Raw genomic sequence first — 14,550 nt, 5'->3', positions numbered from 1 at the left:
CTTTGCTTTGTGTCTAATTATAGTGACTGTCCTTTTGCACGACTGTGTGTAGCTGTCATTATACGGAGCACTCTGAGGATCTCTATTGACTTCTGATAAATGGCTCAGTGGTTTCAAGGTTCATAATTTGCAGGATGCCCAGGTCTCTAGCCATTAATTCTCGCAGTATGGGGCACGCAGCTCGGATCAGGAAAGGGCTTTGCATTTGCGGTGGTCGCCGTGCTTGCCACCAGCCAGGAGGGCTGGAGCTCGCCGGCCAGCGCGGCGTGTGCCTAGGCACCTTTCGAGGCTTTGCAGAGCACTCCTCGGCTTTCATTGTCTGCTGTTGAAAAAAAAACAAAGGAGGGCGCCTCCTTTCCTAATAATTTTGCTTCTCCGACCTTCCGAGGCAAGGCAGGGCTCCGAGCTGTCCTCGGGGGGGGAAGCGCAGAGGGAGGGAGCGGCGCGATCGCAGCAGCGGCCGGGGGCTTCTGCGGGCTGGGCTGGTCCCTGCCCGCACCGGGACCGGTTTTGGGGTCGGGATTGGGATTGGGGTCGGGATTGGTTCGGGATTGGGGTCGGGGCGCTGCCGCGCTGCGCGGGGCCGGGGGGGGAGCGGGGGGCCGCGGCAGAGACACGCGAGGCGGGCGGGCGTTTTGTGGCTTTTACTCTCTATATATGAAAGAAGACAAAACCATACAAAGTATATGTACAACTAAAATTCAACAATATATACAGAAAAAGGTTGCTCGGGAGAAAGGTCCCTCTGGCTTCACGAGCGGGGGGGGACGCCGGCGCTGAGCCGCCCCTGGCTCCGTCTGTCCTGCCGCTGCCCGGGGCCGGGGGACCGGGGACCTGGGGGGCCGTGTCACCCCCTGCCCGTGTCACCCCGTGGCCCTGCGGCCCCACGCGTGTGCGAGGGGCTCCGGGCGGCGGAGCCGGTGCTCGCCTCCGAGCCGCAGCCCGCTCCGCTGCGGGAAAGCATGCAGGTTTCGCTGCGTGGCAATGTTCGGGGCTCACAGCGTTATTTTCATCGTCAAGCAGTTCTCTTTCTTTTCCCCTCTTCGCTTTTTTTTTTTTTTTATCCCTTCTTCTTCTCTCTTTTCATCTTTTTCCCCAGTCCGCATTTGGTGAATAAAAATGAAGGAGCTTTGACTAGTCTCTCTTTCATCGTGTAATGTCTTTAGCTCATTAAACAAGTAAAAACGGCTGCCGCTGTAGATTCAGGTTCTTCTTGTGGGCAAAGTCAGTAAAAAGTTTGTTTTGACGTATACTCCACAGAGAAAGAGGCTGGTGCCTTGGAGTCCAAATGAAAATATCCTAAAGAGAAGTGTCTTCTGTGCGCCAGGATGAAAATTGTGTCTTTCTGGTCGAGATCAATCGCTGAGGTTACTTTAAAAAAAAAGAAAAAAAAAAAAAAAAGGAGAAAGAAAATAAAGCCACTCTGTCTCTTTGCCGCATCTACAAGTTCACACAGAGCCTGCTAGCTGGCACGGCTTGGCAAAGCAGGGGAACTTTTTGCCATGTCGAGACGAGGCGTTCTTGGGAGATTATTTCTCTTGGACAATTCACATCATTTGTGGTCTCTGCATTGTGTCTTGATGTGGAGAAGAATACCAGTGAGAATAGCCAGGCATGTAGCTGTTGGGAGGCATATTGACTCCCTTGGCAGAAGCTGAAACGTCCCAGACTGGAGGCAGGGCTGGCGAGCGAGGGGACAGGGCAGCAGAGCCGGGCAGAGGGTCGCTCTCGTGGGGGTTGCTGCCCTGCTTCAGCAGCTTCTTAAATTTGGAGCGTTTGTTCTGAAACCAGATCTTCACCTGTAAGCAAAACGCAGCAAATATTAGGCTGCCGTGAGCACCCAGGGCCCGGCAGGGAAGATCCCGGGGGCTGTGGTTTTGCTCCGAGAGAGGGTCTGGAGAGTCCACGCCATCCGGGTGTCAGGCTGGGGGTGGGCAGTGGGAGAGGAGGGTGAGCTACTGCTGCTCTTGGGCTCTGGATGTGACCGGAGAGAACAGCAGAGGAAGAGCGGAGCTGGAAAGCGAGGTGGACGCAGGTTTTAAGCCGGAGCGTGATTTTGCCTGGGCAGGCCAGATTGATCAGGCTGGAGTAGGGGCCGTGCTCTGAGCCCTCCTGCTTTACACGTGCCCGCGCGTGTTAATGCCTTCCCGCGGGTGCCCCGTTCAGGGTCTGGGGGGGTCACTTGCTCGTTTGGGCACGCCGTTGTCAAACACGGGCACTCATACGGGTCTGTGCCAGGAGAGGGGAGCCAAGAGACAAAGGGCATCTTTACGCGGAAACCACGCATCCGAAAGCATGCACGGCCAAACGCTCCTCGCTTGGGTGACAGGGGAGGAGGCACAACAGAGCCGGGACTGTAGCTTTATTTTAAGAGTTGGCTTTAAGGGAATGAAAATTCTCTTTTCTCAGAGAGCGATCGGCTATCAGGGTTGCTCTGGGTCCCATCCTGCTCCTAACCCAGCCAAAGTGCTGAGGAAGGAGTCAGCCTTCACAGAGGCGTGCCAGGATCGGGCCCGCCGTGGCAGATCAGAACTATTATGCTACGGATGATATAGATGTGAGCCATACGTATATATATATATATATAAATACACGTCCCGAAATCAAACAAAGACAACTCCCGAATGTGTTGTCTCTCGACCTTGCAAACTTTGCAGATGGAATGGTGGGACATAGGCAGGGGTGCTTGCCTGTCCGCATTTTCAGGATCGGGCCCTTAAATCTACGTGAGAGAGAGAGGGAGAGAGGGAGAGCGTGCACGCTAAATACACCAGCATCCCATTTGTATGGCCATCAGGTCTATTTCCGTGATTAATGTTTGCCGAGCATTTAAAAATCGCTGGCTGGAAGCGGCTGTTATCAACGACAATGATAAAACAGTGAAGTTATTTGTTAAGCTCATAAATTCACATGATTACATTTTGCCCGAATTGATCCCATCTATCCGTGCGCTTCTCCGCAAACCCCAGCTCGGGAAGTCTGTAATGCCTCATGTGTCTTTCAGGCTTAAATTAGCAGAATGGCACAGCTACTCCAACCACACTTAACTATGGCTTAACCTGCTATAATTTCGTACATGGCTGCTTTGATCTTCAGATCTATTATCACCTTCTGTACATTTTGCCCAAGGGTAACCACTGCATTTGCGTTAGTCATCCAGGATGAATTAACTATTGATTTTACAGGTATTTCCTAACGTGTTCCTGCTTTCTCTCTACCTCTAGGTTGCTACGATGCAGCTTTCCTTTTCTTTTAGCTCTACATCAGGCCCAAGGCTTCCTCGCCTTTGTTTTGTTCTCCTTTCCACAGCTGGGCAATTGCACGTCGGTGCTGGAATTAGTCTCATCCGAAAAATATAGGCAATTTAAGAATTTTATTTGTGACATCAAAAGGGGAGCGTTTGCTCAGCAGGCGGCTGAGGGAAGGAAGGGCACGTTCAGTTACTTCAGCAGAAGACCGTTTTCTCTGTCGTGCATTAAATAAGTCCTATCGCGATAGATACGGGGCCGTGTGCGTTACCTTTGCTACCGTTCCTGTACAGAGGCCAAAACGCCTAGGGACCAGCGCACCGGGCTTGGCCTTTATTGCTCGAGCCGGATTTCAGTGATTTGGGATTCCCAGTAATTACCTGTGTCTGGGTAAGTCCTAATGAAGCTGCCAGTTCAGCTCTCTCTGGAAGTGCCAGGTACTGAGTCTGCTGAAAGCGATGATTTAAAGCCTGAAGTTGTAGACTAGAGTAAATGGTTCGAGGCTTCCGAATCTTTTTCCCTTTTCCATTGAATCTGATTTCACCGTTTTCGATCACCGTTGTTTTTTGCTGATCTGCAAGCAAAACAGCACAGTTGAAATCTCGGCCGGGAACGCCGCACGACCCTCCTTTAGCTATTAAATCGTTTTTTTTTTTCGGTCGGGACGGCTCCGAGGAGCCCCGCAGCCTGCCTCGGCACCGCTTCGGCAGCATCGCAGCGGCTGCTGCGGGATCAGCAGGCACGGCTCCTCGCGGGGGTCCCCTCGCAGGGTGGGCACGCTGCCCTTCCCAGGGGAAAAAATAAGAGGAATAATCGGAAAAACAGTAAGCAAAATAATCAACGGAGCGCCGCGCCGGCTTGGCGAGGGGGCTGCTGCTTCCCCGGCCATCCAGGTTTCCCCCGGCTCATCGACTTCGCGTCGCCAGTTTGGTGGTCGGGGAAGCAGCAGCCCGAGACTGCCAACAATGCTTCCCCCCCCCGCCCCCCTGCCTTGCCCCTTCGGGTGAATACATACAAACGATCTGCTCCCGGATTATTTTAAAGAAAAAGAAAAAGAAAAAAAAAACAACAAAAACCACCATAAATCAGACGGCCCCAAAGCAAAGCGGAATGCGACCCACTCGCCCGGAAACTTTCACTCCTCAGGTGTTAGCAGGAATTTTGCCTCCAGCCGGCCGCAGCCGAGCCTCGCCGAGCGGAGCCCGGCGCCCGGCGGGAGGCGAGCGGGTGGGCGCCGCCGCCCCGCACCGGGGGCACCGCGGCCGTCGGGGGGCACGGCGCGGGGGGACGCCCCGGGGGGGCTCCGCGCGTCCTGCTGCCGGCGCCCCGGGGGTCGGGGGGGGGTTAGGGGGGGATCCGCCGGGGGGGGGGGGGGGGGGGGATTCTCCGGGAGAGCCGGGCCCCCCCCGCTCACCTGCATCGTCCGCCCGCGTCTGGCTGGCCGCGCTGCTGTTGTGGTAGGACTGGAGGTAAGGGCTGTGCTGCGAGTGGCTCACGTAGGGGTAGGCGGCCAGCGAGCGGTGGTTGTAGGAGCCGGCGGTGCCGGAGTAGGGCGAGCTGTGGTGGTGGTGCTGGTGGTGCGGGTGCGAGCCGGCGGCGGAGTGCAGGCAGTGCAGCGGGTAGTGGGCGCCGGCCATGGCCGGCGAGCTCTGCTGGGAGTGGGGCGGCGGCGGCGGCTGCGGCGGCGGCTGCTGCTGCCCGAACTCCATGAAGGCGGACTTGGAGGAGTCTTGCGCGTCCAGCCCGTCAGCCATCGTGGTCATGGTCATCATCGACGCCGGGGAGGCAGAGAGCGGCGCTCTCCGGCTCGCCCCCCGCCCGCGGCCGCCCTGCCCGGCCACCACCGCGGCGCGGCTGGAGGCGGCGGGGATTTATTTTTTTAAGGCGCCGTGGTGCGAGGGGCCTTGTTAACCGAGGGAGGGAGGGAGGGAGGGGAGGAGAGGAGAGGAGAGGGGAGGGAGGGCGGTGTGTGCCGAGCGGGGAGGGGGGGGGAGGGAGGGCTACTCCCGGCGCCTTTCCTCCCCGCTCCTCATTCCCCCCGACGGGTGTTTTTGGGGGCCGGCGGAGTCCCGGGCGGAGGTTTTTAAGGTGGCTTCTGCCAAAGTTGGGCTCCGGCGCGCCTGGGCGCGCAGGGCAGGGACGCCACAAGTCGAATGGTTCGGCTCCGGAGGGCAGCGCCTCCCCATTGGTCACTCGGCCCCCTGACGTCACCGACACGGCGCGCCGGCGCGCGCCTCTGCGCGCGGGGGCGCGCCGCGCATCCTCCCCGGGCGCGCCACCCCCCCCCCCCCTTTTTGCGCGCTCTTTGCGCGCCCCGCGCTCTTGCGCGCAAAGGGGGGGGGGGAGGAAGAGCCGAGGGGATGCGCGCCCCCGCTCGCCCCCCTCCTCTCCCCCACCCCTCCCAAAATCCGCGCCCCCCCCCCGTTTTTCTCCCCCCTGCGCGGTATTTTCGCGCTGCGCGCCGCCGGCGGCCGGGCCCGCTCCGGCGAAGCGGCGCATTTTTTCCGGCTGAAAGCAGCGGCTCCCGTAATCGCTTTCAAATATATGCAAATGGCTACGTGCGGTTAGTGGTTTTGGCAAAGCTTGATTAGGATATAAACGACCCAAGGAAAAGCGCCTTCGCCCTAAATTTGTCTTTAGATTACAATTCCGGTTGATTTTATTTTATTGTCAACATTGTTAATGATAAAAATAGAGTCGTTTTACAGTTATTTTTACTTTCTGGAAGGAGGCAATTAGACTTCTAATCAGGAATACACAAAAATCTCCCATGATTAACTGCAGTACTTTGTTCAAATTGCTGCTATAAAATTCAGAACAATTTGCCTGTAATGATTATGGACTGGGTTTATTTTGGGAGGTGGAATAAAAGTGGATATAGCATAAATTATCCTCTAATTATACACCAGTGTCGCCTCAATTATCCTCTTATCAAAATGGTTGTCTAACTGCCGCATTTAGTTTCAATTCTCTCCTTTTTTCTATAAAAAGAACTTCATACCTTGTTATTATTAATCCATTTATTATTTGCAAGGGGATTTATATCCGAGCATCCAGGTGGTATTACCACTTCTCTTTCAAAGATGGACTGGGGAAAGACATTAAGTTTGATCCAGCACCGCGGAGGATCTCTCTCTCTCCTCTCTCTCCCCTCTCTCTCTCTCTCCCTCTCCCTCTCCCTCTCCTTTTTCCCTTTCCCTCGCTTAAATCTCCTGGCGTCCAGCTAAGCATGAACTCCAGAGGCAGACCCCACCGCAGAGGACCGAGGTAGGACGGGCACGGCGGCACCCGCCGAGCCTCGAGAAACCCGCAAGTTTCTGCGGGCGGGGAGATGGGGCCGGAGGCTTCGGGCTCGGAAAAGCGGCACCGGCACCACCGGCAGCCGCCGCTCGCAAAAGCCCCGCGAGCCCCGAGCCGTCCCCAGGCCACTCACAGGTCCTGACACTGCCTCTCGCAGCGGCAATCCCAGAGGGCTGGTTTCTAGATTTCGCTGATTTTTCTCTTATTTATTAATATATATATATTTTTTTTAACGCATCGCTTTGGGAAATATTTCAAGGGTGGTTTTATTATTATTATTATTATCAGCCTGTTTTTATTTTTATTATTATTTTTTTAATTGCTAACATTGTTTTTCTCCGTTTCCTTTTCTCCTTCGTCCGTTTCTGCTGCTGGCTCCCCCGCAGCCCAGGGGGGCGGGTGGGTGCCAGCCCCCCGGGGGTGCCCCGCGCTGTCCCCGGGGGACGACGGGGACGCGAAGCGACCCTGGGCGGTGCGGGGCAGGAGCCGGGCTCAGCTCGGCTCGCTTGGCTGAGGGGGAGCCGCGGGGTCTTTTGTCGAGGGCTGCCGGGCGCGTTGTGCCCTCTCGCCCACCCTCTCATCGCCGTTTCACTTCTTGAGCCTCTGGAGTCGGTTCAGTAACTCTGAATGCAGTTGTAAGTGTCTAGCCTTGTTCTCCGGCTTTTAACAAGAGTTCCACTTCAACACGCGAAAGGGTAACCCGATCCAGGCGTTTACAAACCTACGGTGAATAAAAATATAGAGAAAGGGGACGAGAAGGGAGAGAATTCCTACTGGGACTCTTTATTCGTAGGTGGAGGTAGCGCGCTCAGTGGGAACAGGTACATTTGGCAGTTTTATTGCTTTATACCCTCCAGCTCGCTGTTAACATCACGAAGGCGTTTTTCTCGCAGGTGCACACACACACTGGCATTTTCTCCACCGGCAAGAGCACGCGTAACAAAAGGTGTCAGAAAATGGGCTGGGGAGGGGTGGCAACGCGTCGCTTCCTTCTTCCCAAAGAGCTCCCTCGGCATGACGGATGCTAACCCGGGCATGGGGAAAAGTTGGGCACGACCCGGAGACCGCTTTGCAGCGGTACCTAGGAAGGGAGAAAGGCGGCCGAGACGGGAAACAAAAAGGAGAGGAGGAGGAGGAGGAGGAGGCAGGCAGTGCCTGCCGGGGCTGCTCGATGCGAACGCGTCGCATCCGTGCGCGGTCCCGGCTCGGGTGCCGGGGGCGCTGCGGGGCGCGCACCGGGGCCGCGGGGGTCCCTCGGGAGCCCCCCCGGGTCCCCCCCGGAGCCTCCGGTGGGCACCGGAGGAGGGATGCGCTCGGGGAGCGCTCGTCCCCCGCCGCGTTCAGACATCGTCGTCTGTCGTCGGGGCAGTTGACTCCATCCAGCCTCACCCCGCTAATTTCCCCCAATTTAATTAGGCAAATCTCCCGGTATGGAGCTGCCGTTGATTGGTCGCTGTTAATGACTCGGCTGCAAGGAGTCACGCTGCTTGTCAATATTTATTGTTGTCTTTGCTTTCCCCCCCCCCCCCAATAAATACCCCCCGCTTTCCTCGTGGCCTCTGGCACGAAGGGACCGCGCTTGTGGGGAGGGGAGCGCGGCTCGGCACGGCTCGGCACGGCTCGGCTGCCCTGCACCCCTCTCTTACTGCACCTCGGGGCGGAGGACGAGGGGCTCGGGGAACCGGGGAGGGGTGTGGGGGGCGATGAGGGCCCCGTGGAAAGCCCGAGCCTTGCCGGGGGGAGCAGCAGGTGTCGGGGGATTTCTTCCCCGACGGCTGGCAGGCCCCAGGCCCGGGGGGTCGGGGGTGCGGAGGGTCCTTGCCGGGCCACTTGCCCACCCCCGTGACGGCCTCATGTTGGAGAAATCAGACCTCAGTCAGCGGGGTTGGAAGGCACCCGGGGCAGAGGGGTGACTCGCGAAATGGGGAGAGGGGGGCGCACCCCGTCCCCTCTTGTCCCCCGCCCCGAGGTGCCCGAAGCGAGCCGGAGGGCACGGAGGCCTCTGCGCCCCCAGCCCGCGGTCGCGGGCGGAGCCCCGTGCGTGGCACCGTGCCCCGGGCCGCGGTGACTTCGTGCCGCCCGTGCCCCGCGTCACGGTGCGAACCGCGCCGCCCCGACGATGGCTGTGGGTAAGGCTCGCCAAAGCCCCGAGCGTGTGCGTGCTCTGGAGTCGCGTTCGTGAGCCGGGAGATGTCACACAACAGACACAACAGTCAGAAGGAGCTGACGAACAACAGGAAACGGGGTGCTATTTTTAGGGTATAATAGGAAGTTAATATAAGCGGCCAGAGGCTTCCTATATGCCTCGGAGCACCTTCTGTTCCATTCATTCATTCATTCATCCGTTCATTCATGCGTTCAACAATAACAACAGGGGAAAACAAACATTCCCCTCTCATTTCTCATCGCCTCCTTCTCCTGAAGTCCTGCTCTGGTGTTTGTGCGGGGGGGGGGGGGGGGGCGCTCCGCAGGAGGCTCCCCTCTTTCGGCTCGCTCCGCTCGTTTGCGTGCAGGGGGGGCCGGTGGCGTTCAGCAGCCGAGGCTCCCCCGGGCGTGCGCTCCTTGGGGTGTCCCCGGCCGCGGAGGGAGCGCGCGGGGGCTGAGGGATGCTCTCGGCGCGTGTCCCCCCCCGTCCACCCCCCCCGCAGCTCACATCAGAGCCAGGGAGAGCATTTGCTGTCCCACCCCGAGCAGCGTGGCCGGGAAAGTCCGGGAGAAGCTGATTTCAGGGATTACATTAGCGCGGGTGGTTTATTTTCTTTCTTTTTTTTTTTTCTATTTTTTTTTCTATATTTTTTTTTCCTGCGGGAACCCCACGCACATGCCTGAGGCGGACCTTGCTACTCGATTTTAAAAGGGACAGGGAAACGCTGAAGGTGGGCTGCGGGGGAAGGGGGGTGCCTGGCCCCCTGATTTTTTTAGCAGCAGAACCGAATGAACAAAGGGACCGAGAGGCGCTCGGAGTTGGGGTCCCCAGTAAAGTGGTGGTGGTGGTGGTGGTGGGGAAATCCCTGGAGGGGCGGAAAGCCAGGGAGCATCCCTCCCGGAGGCATTTCTCTGCCGAGCCGGGTTTTTGGAGCTGCCCCCCCGCAGAACTGCACGGGGCGCTGCCCCGCGTCTTTCGCAGCCCGGCGGGGCCAAACCCAAACGCCTCGCCCCGCACCCGCCGACGGCGTTATTATTATTTTTTTCTCCCTTCCCCGCTCTCCCAAGCCTGCCTGCCCCCAGACGCGCGGCCTCGCCGCCGGCATGCCGCACCGCCGCCGCCTCGACAGCGGCCGAGCGGGGGCTCCCGCAGGAGGAGGGCGGCCACCTCCTCCGGCTGCGAGCGAGCTGTTTGAGAAAGGGGAGCCTTTGGGAACCCGAGCGCCGCCAGCGCAAGAGCGGGAGCGGAGCGGAGGCTCCTCCGGCTTCCCGGCCGCCAGCGTTACAACAGACAGGCAGGCGTCGATGGCTTTCCGTACCGCGAGTGCGAAGGAAGTGGCAGGGAGGCGGGGGCGGGGGGGTTGGGGTTGGGGTTGGGGGGGGTAAACCCCAGCCCAGCCCCGCAGCTGGATCACACACGCCGCTCTCTGTGCTGCAGCGCGGGTCAAAATAATGGGAGTCAGAAGGGGAAAGATCCAGAGGGAACCAGCCACTGTCTCTTGTACAGATTTGTAGCGAAGGCTTCGCTGTAATTAAAACCTTACAGGCAGATTCATTCAATGTGTGGCGCTCTGCAGAGAGCCGGGGCTCGGGGCTTTTTGTTTGGGTAATGGTTTGGTTTTTTTTGGTTTTTTTTTTTTTTTGGTTGTTGTCGTTGGTTGCTCGCCCCGATGGGATGGGGCGGTGCGTGTTTTTTGGGGGGGCGAAGGGGGGCAGATAACTGCTTTGACACGGAATTAGGCTTCGGGCTGCTTGGCTGGGGACGGGAGCCCGGCGGAGAGGCGCGCAGCCGGGGCAGGGGGCCTGGCCGGCCGCCTCCCCCCGCACCTGGCCAGGTGCGCACCCAAACCACATCCCTGAGCCAAAAATTGGGGAAGGGTCCCCCCCCACCCCACCCCCCCCCTGCGCACACGGCCAGCCCTGTCCCCTTCACTCAGGGTCCCCGGGAGCAGCCCGAGAGGCTGGGTTGGAGATCCGCGCCCCTCCGCGGGGGGCTGCTGCCCTGCCAGCCGGGGCCCGCCGGGGGCCCGTCCCCTTTTGGGGTCGGGGGGAGCCTCCCCCAGAGGCAGCCGCAGGTTTGCAGAGCTCTGCCCGCAGGGCTTTTATCTGGCGTGCTTCCCCGGCCGCTCGGGCGCTGCTGCAATAGAGATGTTGGTTTTAGCGGGGACTTTTGTTGTTTTGTTTTCTTTTCAAATGAAAGAAAAAAAAAAACAAACAACAACAATAAAACCCCTTGCTTCTGGCAGAAGAAGAAGACGCCATCCAATTAAAAAAAAAAAAAAGAGAGAAAAACACACAGCTCTCAAGTGCCCATCTTGGAAGGGCTCAGAGGCGGATGGAAACTCGAGGCTCTTTTAAGTCAGGACAGAGGCTGCAATTTCTCCTGCGGTCGCGGCCGCCTTCTCTCCCGAGCCAAACGCCGTGCCGTGCCGTGCCATGCCGATCCGTGCCGTGCCGAGCCGTGCCGGGCCGTGCCGGGCCGCAGCTGCCTGCCGGCTCCCGGTGCCACCCGGCCGCGCTCGGCAGCCCCCGGTGCCGGCGAGTGAAAGCAGAGGCTTTAATCGCAGCGAACGAGCGCGATGTCCTCTCCCCACGCTGTTTCGCCTCCGTTTATTTTTAGTACACTTCAGATGCCTACACATTTCCCTTGTTGAGATCAGTGCAATTATTTACTCTACCTTTAGGGATGCATTTACCCAAGCATTGAATAGAAATGTAGTAAACACTGCGCAAAGTCAATGCAGTTATTGAGGTTTATTTAATAGGAAAAGAAGTAAATATCTCGGCTTTACTTGTTCCTTCAGGCAGCCTCGTTATCTAGAGTAGATTGCAAGGAGAGTTCTTCACTCGTTCCCGTGTAATGAGATTGCCTTAAATGTTTATCTCCTATCTCCATCGAGCTATAGCCTCTTTTGTCAGGGTCTCAACAGACTATAAAAACAAATCTAAAAGTTAATTTAGAGAGGTAATCCGGAGGGATCCATTATCTGATCTCCCTGTGGAAACTCATCTAGGCGAGATCCCGTATCTGGGGGCGCAAAGAGAAGCAGGCGAGCAGAGGGCATCGCCTCCAGCGCCCTGAATTCCTCCTGCACCCACCGGCCGGAGGGGGAGAGCTCCTGGCACCCAGCGCGATGTCCCCGGCACCGCCAAACCGCTGTGCCCGCTTTACTCATCCCAGGCTCACCACGGCGCTACCCTCCACCTCCGCCCTGCCAAAAAATAGTTTATTTTATTTTATTTTATTTTATTTTATTTTTTTTTTTGCGAGTGGAGATGGTGGCCGCTCTCCACCTGCTTGCCCGGCCCCCAGCCCCAGGCGCCCCGCGCACATGCGGGGGGAGAAGGGGGCAGCACGGGCGGTACCCGCAGCCTGAGACGCGGGAGGTATCCCGGGCTTCTGACAGCTGGATCTGAAACAAATCAGATCTGGATTAACTTGCCTGTTTTGTGAATTGTCTGCATTTGAGCGAGCAGCCCTCACCCACTCCGCTTCTGGCAGGTTTTGTTACACGTGCCTCTATAAATATATTATCCCAGCCCTCTCTCCTCGTTGGAGCTCTCTGCTCAACAAAACAGAAACCAGAACGAGGAGAAGCGATTTTCCTTTTTAAACGAAGACATTTATAAGTAACCTAATTTCGTATCGTGGAAGTAAATTTCATGCTAGGATATATTTTGCACAACATGTAATCTTTTAGAGCCGGAAGACATTTAATTAAAGCCATATTCGGAGAAGTACAGCTTAAAAGCAGCCGTACGACCACATACCTCATTCATATTCAGGATCCATCCGCGAATTCATATTGTTTTAATGTGGGACATCGCCTTTACGAGAGAACTCTGCGAGGCCTGGGCAGCAGGAGAGATAACACAAAGGAGAGCAGAGGAGGCACGGCTCGGGGGGCTTCGCCCGGCGGAGAGGTGCCTGCGTAACCCCAAATCCCCGCTCCCCGCCTCCCACCGCCCGCTTCGGGAGCCGGGGGTTGGGGGGACACCCACGGAGGCTGGGTCAGGGCGAGGCTCCCGGAGCTGGGTGCTCATTCACGGCCCTGGCAAACTCGTGCGGAGGGGGAAGGCTGGGGTTGAACCCCTCTTGTCGCCCTGCCTCCCCCCCAGCTTCTTGCCACTTCCACCTGGGGAGCGCTGAGATCTGCCCCGAGCCGGCCCCGCCGGGCTCACCTTCTCCAGGGCGGCGGCGAATGTTTCCGAAGGACCGAAAGCAAATTTATTTCCTTCTTTTCTCTCCCCACGTAAATAACTCCCTGTCCTTTAGGGAAAGCCCAAGCCGAGGTAAAGGCGCCCAAAGGAGCACCCCCCCCCTTCTCCCCCGCTTCGTTTCACGGGAGGCGAAACGCGGCGGCCAAATCGAATCAGAAAGGCTCTGGTTAGTTTCCTTGTAGGGGTAATTAAAAGTATTAATTGGTTGTGTCGACAGCTTAAAATGACAGGTGTTGCTAAAAAACCCTCATTAATCTTCCCGTCAGTGCCGAGCGGCGGTGGGAAGCGGGCAGGGGGAAGGAGCCGATTGTTTACAAGGGGTCCTTCCAGGTTGGGGAGCGGGGATTATGATGATGCCACTGCTCATGGCACGGCTCGCCCCATTCCTTTGGGAGAAAAATAAAAGAGAGAAAAAGGAAATCAAACGGCCTGCGTGCCAGAGCGGGGCAAAAAGTGTTTCGCGGACTGTAAGGTGTAAGGGGTTCTGGTGGTTTCCAGCAGGAAACCAGGTTTAAAGGGCTCTGCTGGTTTCTGGTGCATATATGTGTGTGGGGGAACGTGTGAGCTCGCGGGGAAGCTTCGCGCTTCGTGTCTCCGCTTAGGTTTCGCCCACGGCCCCGCGGGGAAGGCAAGTTTCACACAGACACCGCGCCGGGCTCCCGAGGGTCTCGCTGAGCTGGGGAGGCTATCCCGGAGCCCAAAGCAGGGGGGGCAGAACACCAGGCCCCCACGGCGGCTGTTTTTACTCGGGGGGGTTGTTTTGTGAGCCCGGGGCCGGGGCTGCGGGCCCTCTTCCCTCGGGAACACCGCGAACCCCTCCGCGCCTCCCGCCCCGCGGGGCGCGTGTGAGGGGAATGGGGGGGGGGGCGGCCGCCTCTCCTCACGGCCCTTGGCGCGCGGCACGTGACCGCGGCGCGGGGCATGCGCGCGCGGCGCCGGGCCTCAACCGCCCCAACGGCCCTAACGGCCCCAACGGCCCCCGGCGGGCCGCCGGGGGCAGCGCGGCGCCTCCGGGCTGCCGCTGCCTTCGCGGTAAAAAAGAAACAAAAAAAAAAAAAAAAAAAGAGAAATACTGAAATAAATTGATAAAGAAGCCCGAAATGTCCTCCCCGAGGAGCCGCCCGCGCCACCTGCGGCGCTGGGACGCAGCCTCCTGCCCGGGCTGTCCCCCCCTGACGGCGCCGTGCTTTGTGCTCTGACAGAACGACGCCGGCTTACCTGGAGGGCCGAGGGGATTTTTTTTTTTTTTTTTTATTTTCATAGCCAGGGATATTCCCCGCGTGGCACACACACACACACACAGAGGCGCGCACTAACCAATGGAGACGCGGGATGCGAGGGTTTTGATGCGCTGCTGTGACATGAATAATTGTTGCATCGTGTAACTTCCTACATCTCGGTTTTAATTTGCAGTGAACCAAACAAAGATATTTGCAATTTTTTTAAATAAGCGCTCTATGTAATAAATGGGAACATTGTGCATGAATGCTGTTTCTTCCCCTTTTCTTTAGAAGACATTATTAGCTCTGACAGCATGCAGCTCAGGTTTGGAGGAGAGGATTTTGTAAAGGGATGACAGACAGGAAGGGCAGCAATCATGGGCTTCTTGGGCTAAAGCTTTTTTTCTTTTTTATCA

General features: G+C 57.7%; 2 protein-coding genes and 1 long non-coding RNA gene across 7 annotated transcripts in view; 1 reads left to right on the top strand and 2 right to left on the bottom strand.

Moving 5' to 3' along the window:
• LOC308188991 overlaps positions 1–14,550 on the top strand; it is a 40,172-nt gene that overhangs the window by 1,274 nt on the left and 24,348 nt on the right. Inside the window, exon 1 of one of the 2 annotated variants that reach the window (XR_013945928.1) lies at positions 5,697–6,515. The exons of the other annotated variant lie outside the window; for it this stretch is intronic. This is a non-coding gene — a long non-coding RNA (uncharacterized lncRNA). Of the gene's footprint in view, positions 1–5,696; positions 6,516–14,550 lie in introns of those variants that run through there. 2 annotated transcript variants of the gene reach the window in all.
• On the bottom strand, positions 2–5,530 carry DLX6 (distal-less homeobox 6). The gene is made up of 3 exons (XM_080578577.1): positions 4,663–5,530; positions 3,629–3,822; positions 2–1,799 (listed from the first exon to the last, which is right to left on the bottom strand). The coding sequence occupies exons 1-3, from the start codon at positions 5,018–5,020 to the stop codon at positions 1,548–1,550; spliced, it is 804 nt and encodes a 267-aa protein (XP_080434703.1). The 5' UTR covers positions 5,021–5,530; the 3' UTR covers positions 2–1,547.
• LOC308188986 (uncharacterized protein) lies at positions 8,174–13,855 on the bottom strand. Of its 4 annotated transcripts, none has more exons than XM_080578575.1 (3): positions 12,876–13,855; positions 12,465–12,545; positions 8,174–11,905 (listed from the first exon to the last, which is right to left on the bottom strand). In XM_080578575.1, exon 3 carries the CDS (start codon positions 10,545–10,547, stop codon positions 9,399–9,401), a length of 1,149 nt encoding a protein of 382 aa, XP_080434701.1. In that variant the 5' UTR covers positions 10,548–11,905; positions 12,465–12,545; positions 12,876–13,855; the 3' UTR covers positions 8,174–9,398. The 4 variants fall into 4 exon arrangements, with proteins under 4 accessions (XP_080434701.1, XP_080434699.1, XP_080434698.1 ...); XM_080578573.1 differs by having other exon boundaries at positions 8,174–12,106; positions 12,876–13,854; XM_080578572.1 differs by having other exon boundaries at positions 8,174–12,106; positions 12,465–13,848.

This window comes from Anser brachyrhynchus (assembly GCF_964034855.1).
Source record: "Anser brachyrhynchus genome assembly, chromosome: 2".
NCBI classification, from domain to species: Eukaryota; Metazoa; Chordata; class Aves; order Anseriformes; family Anatidae; genus Anser; species Anser brachyrhynchus.
Note: the sequence above shows the minus strand (reverse complement) of the source record. Positions and strands in the feature narration are given on the sequence as shown.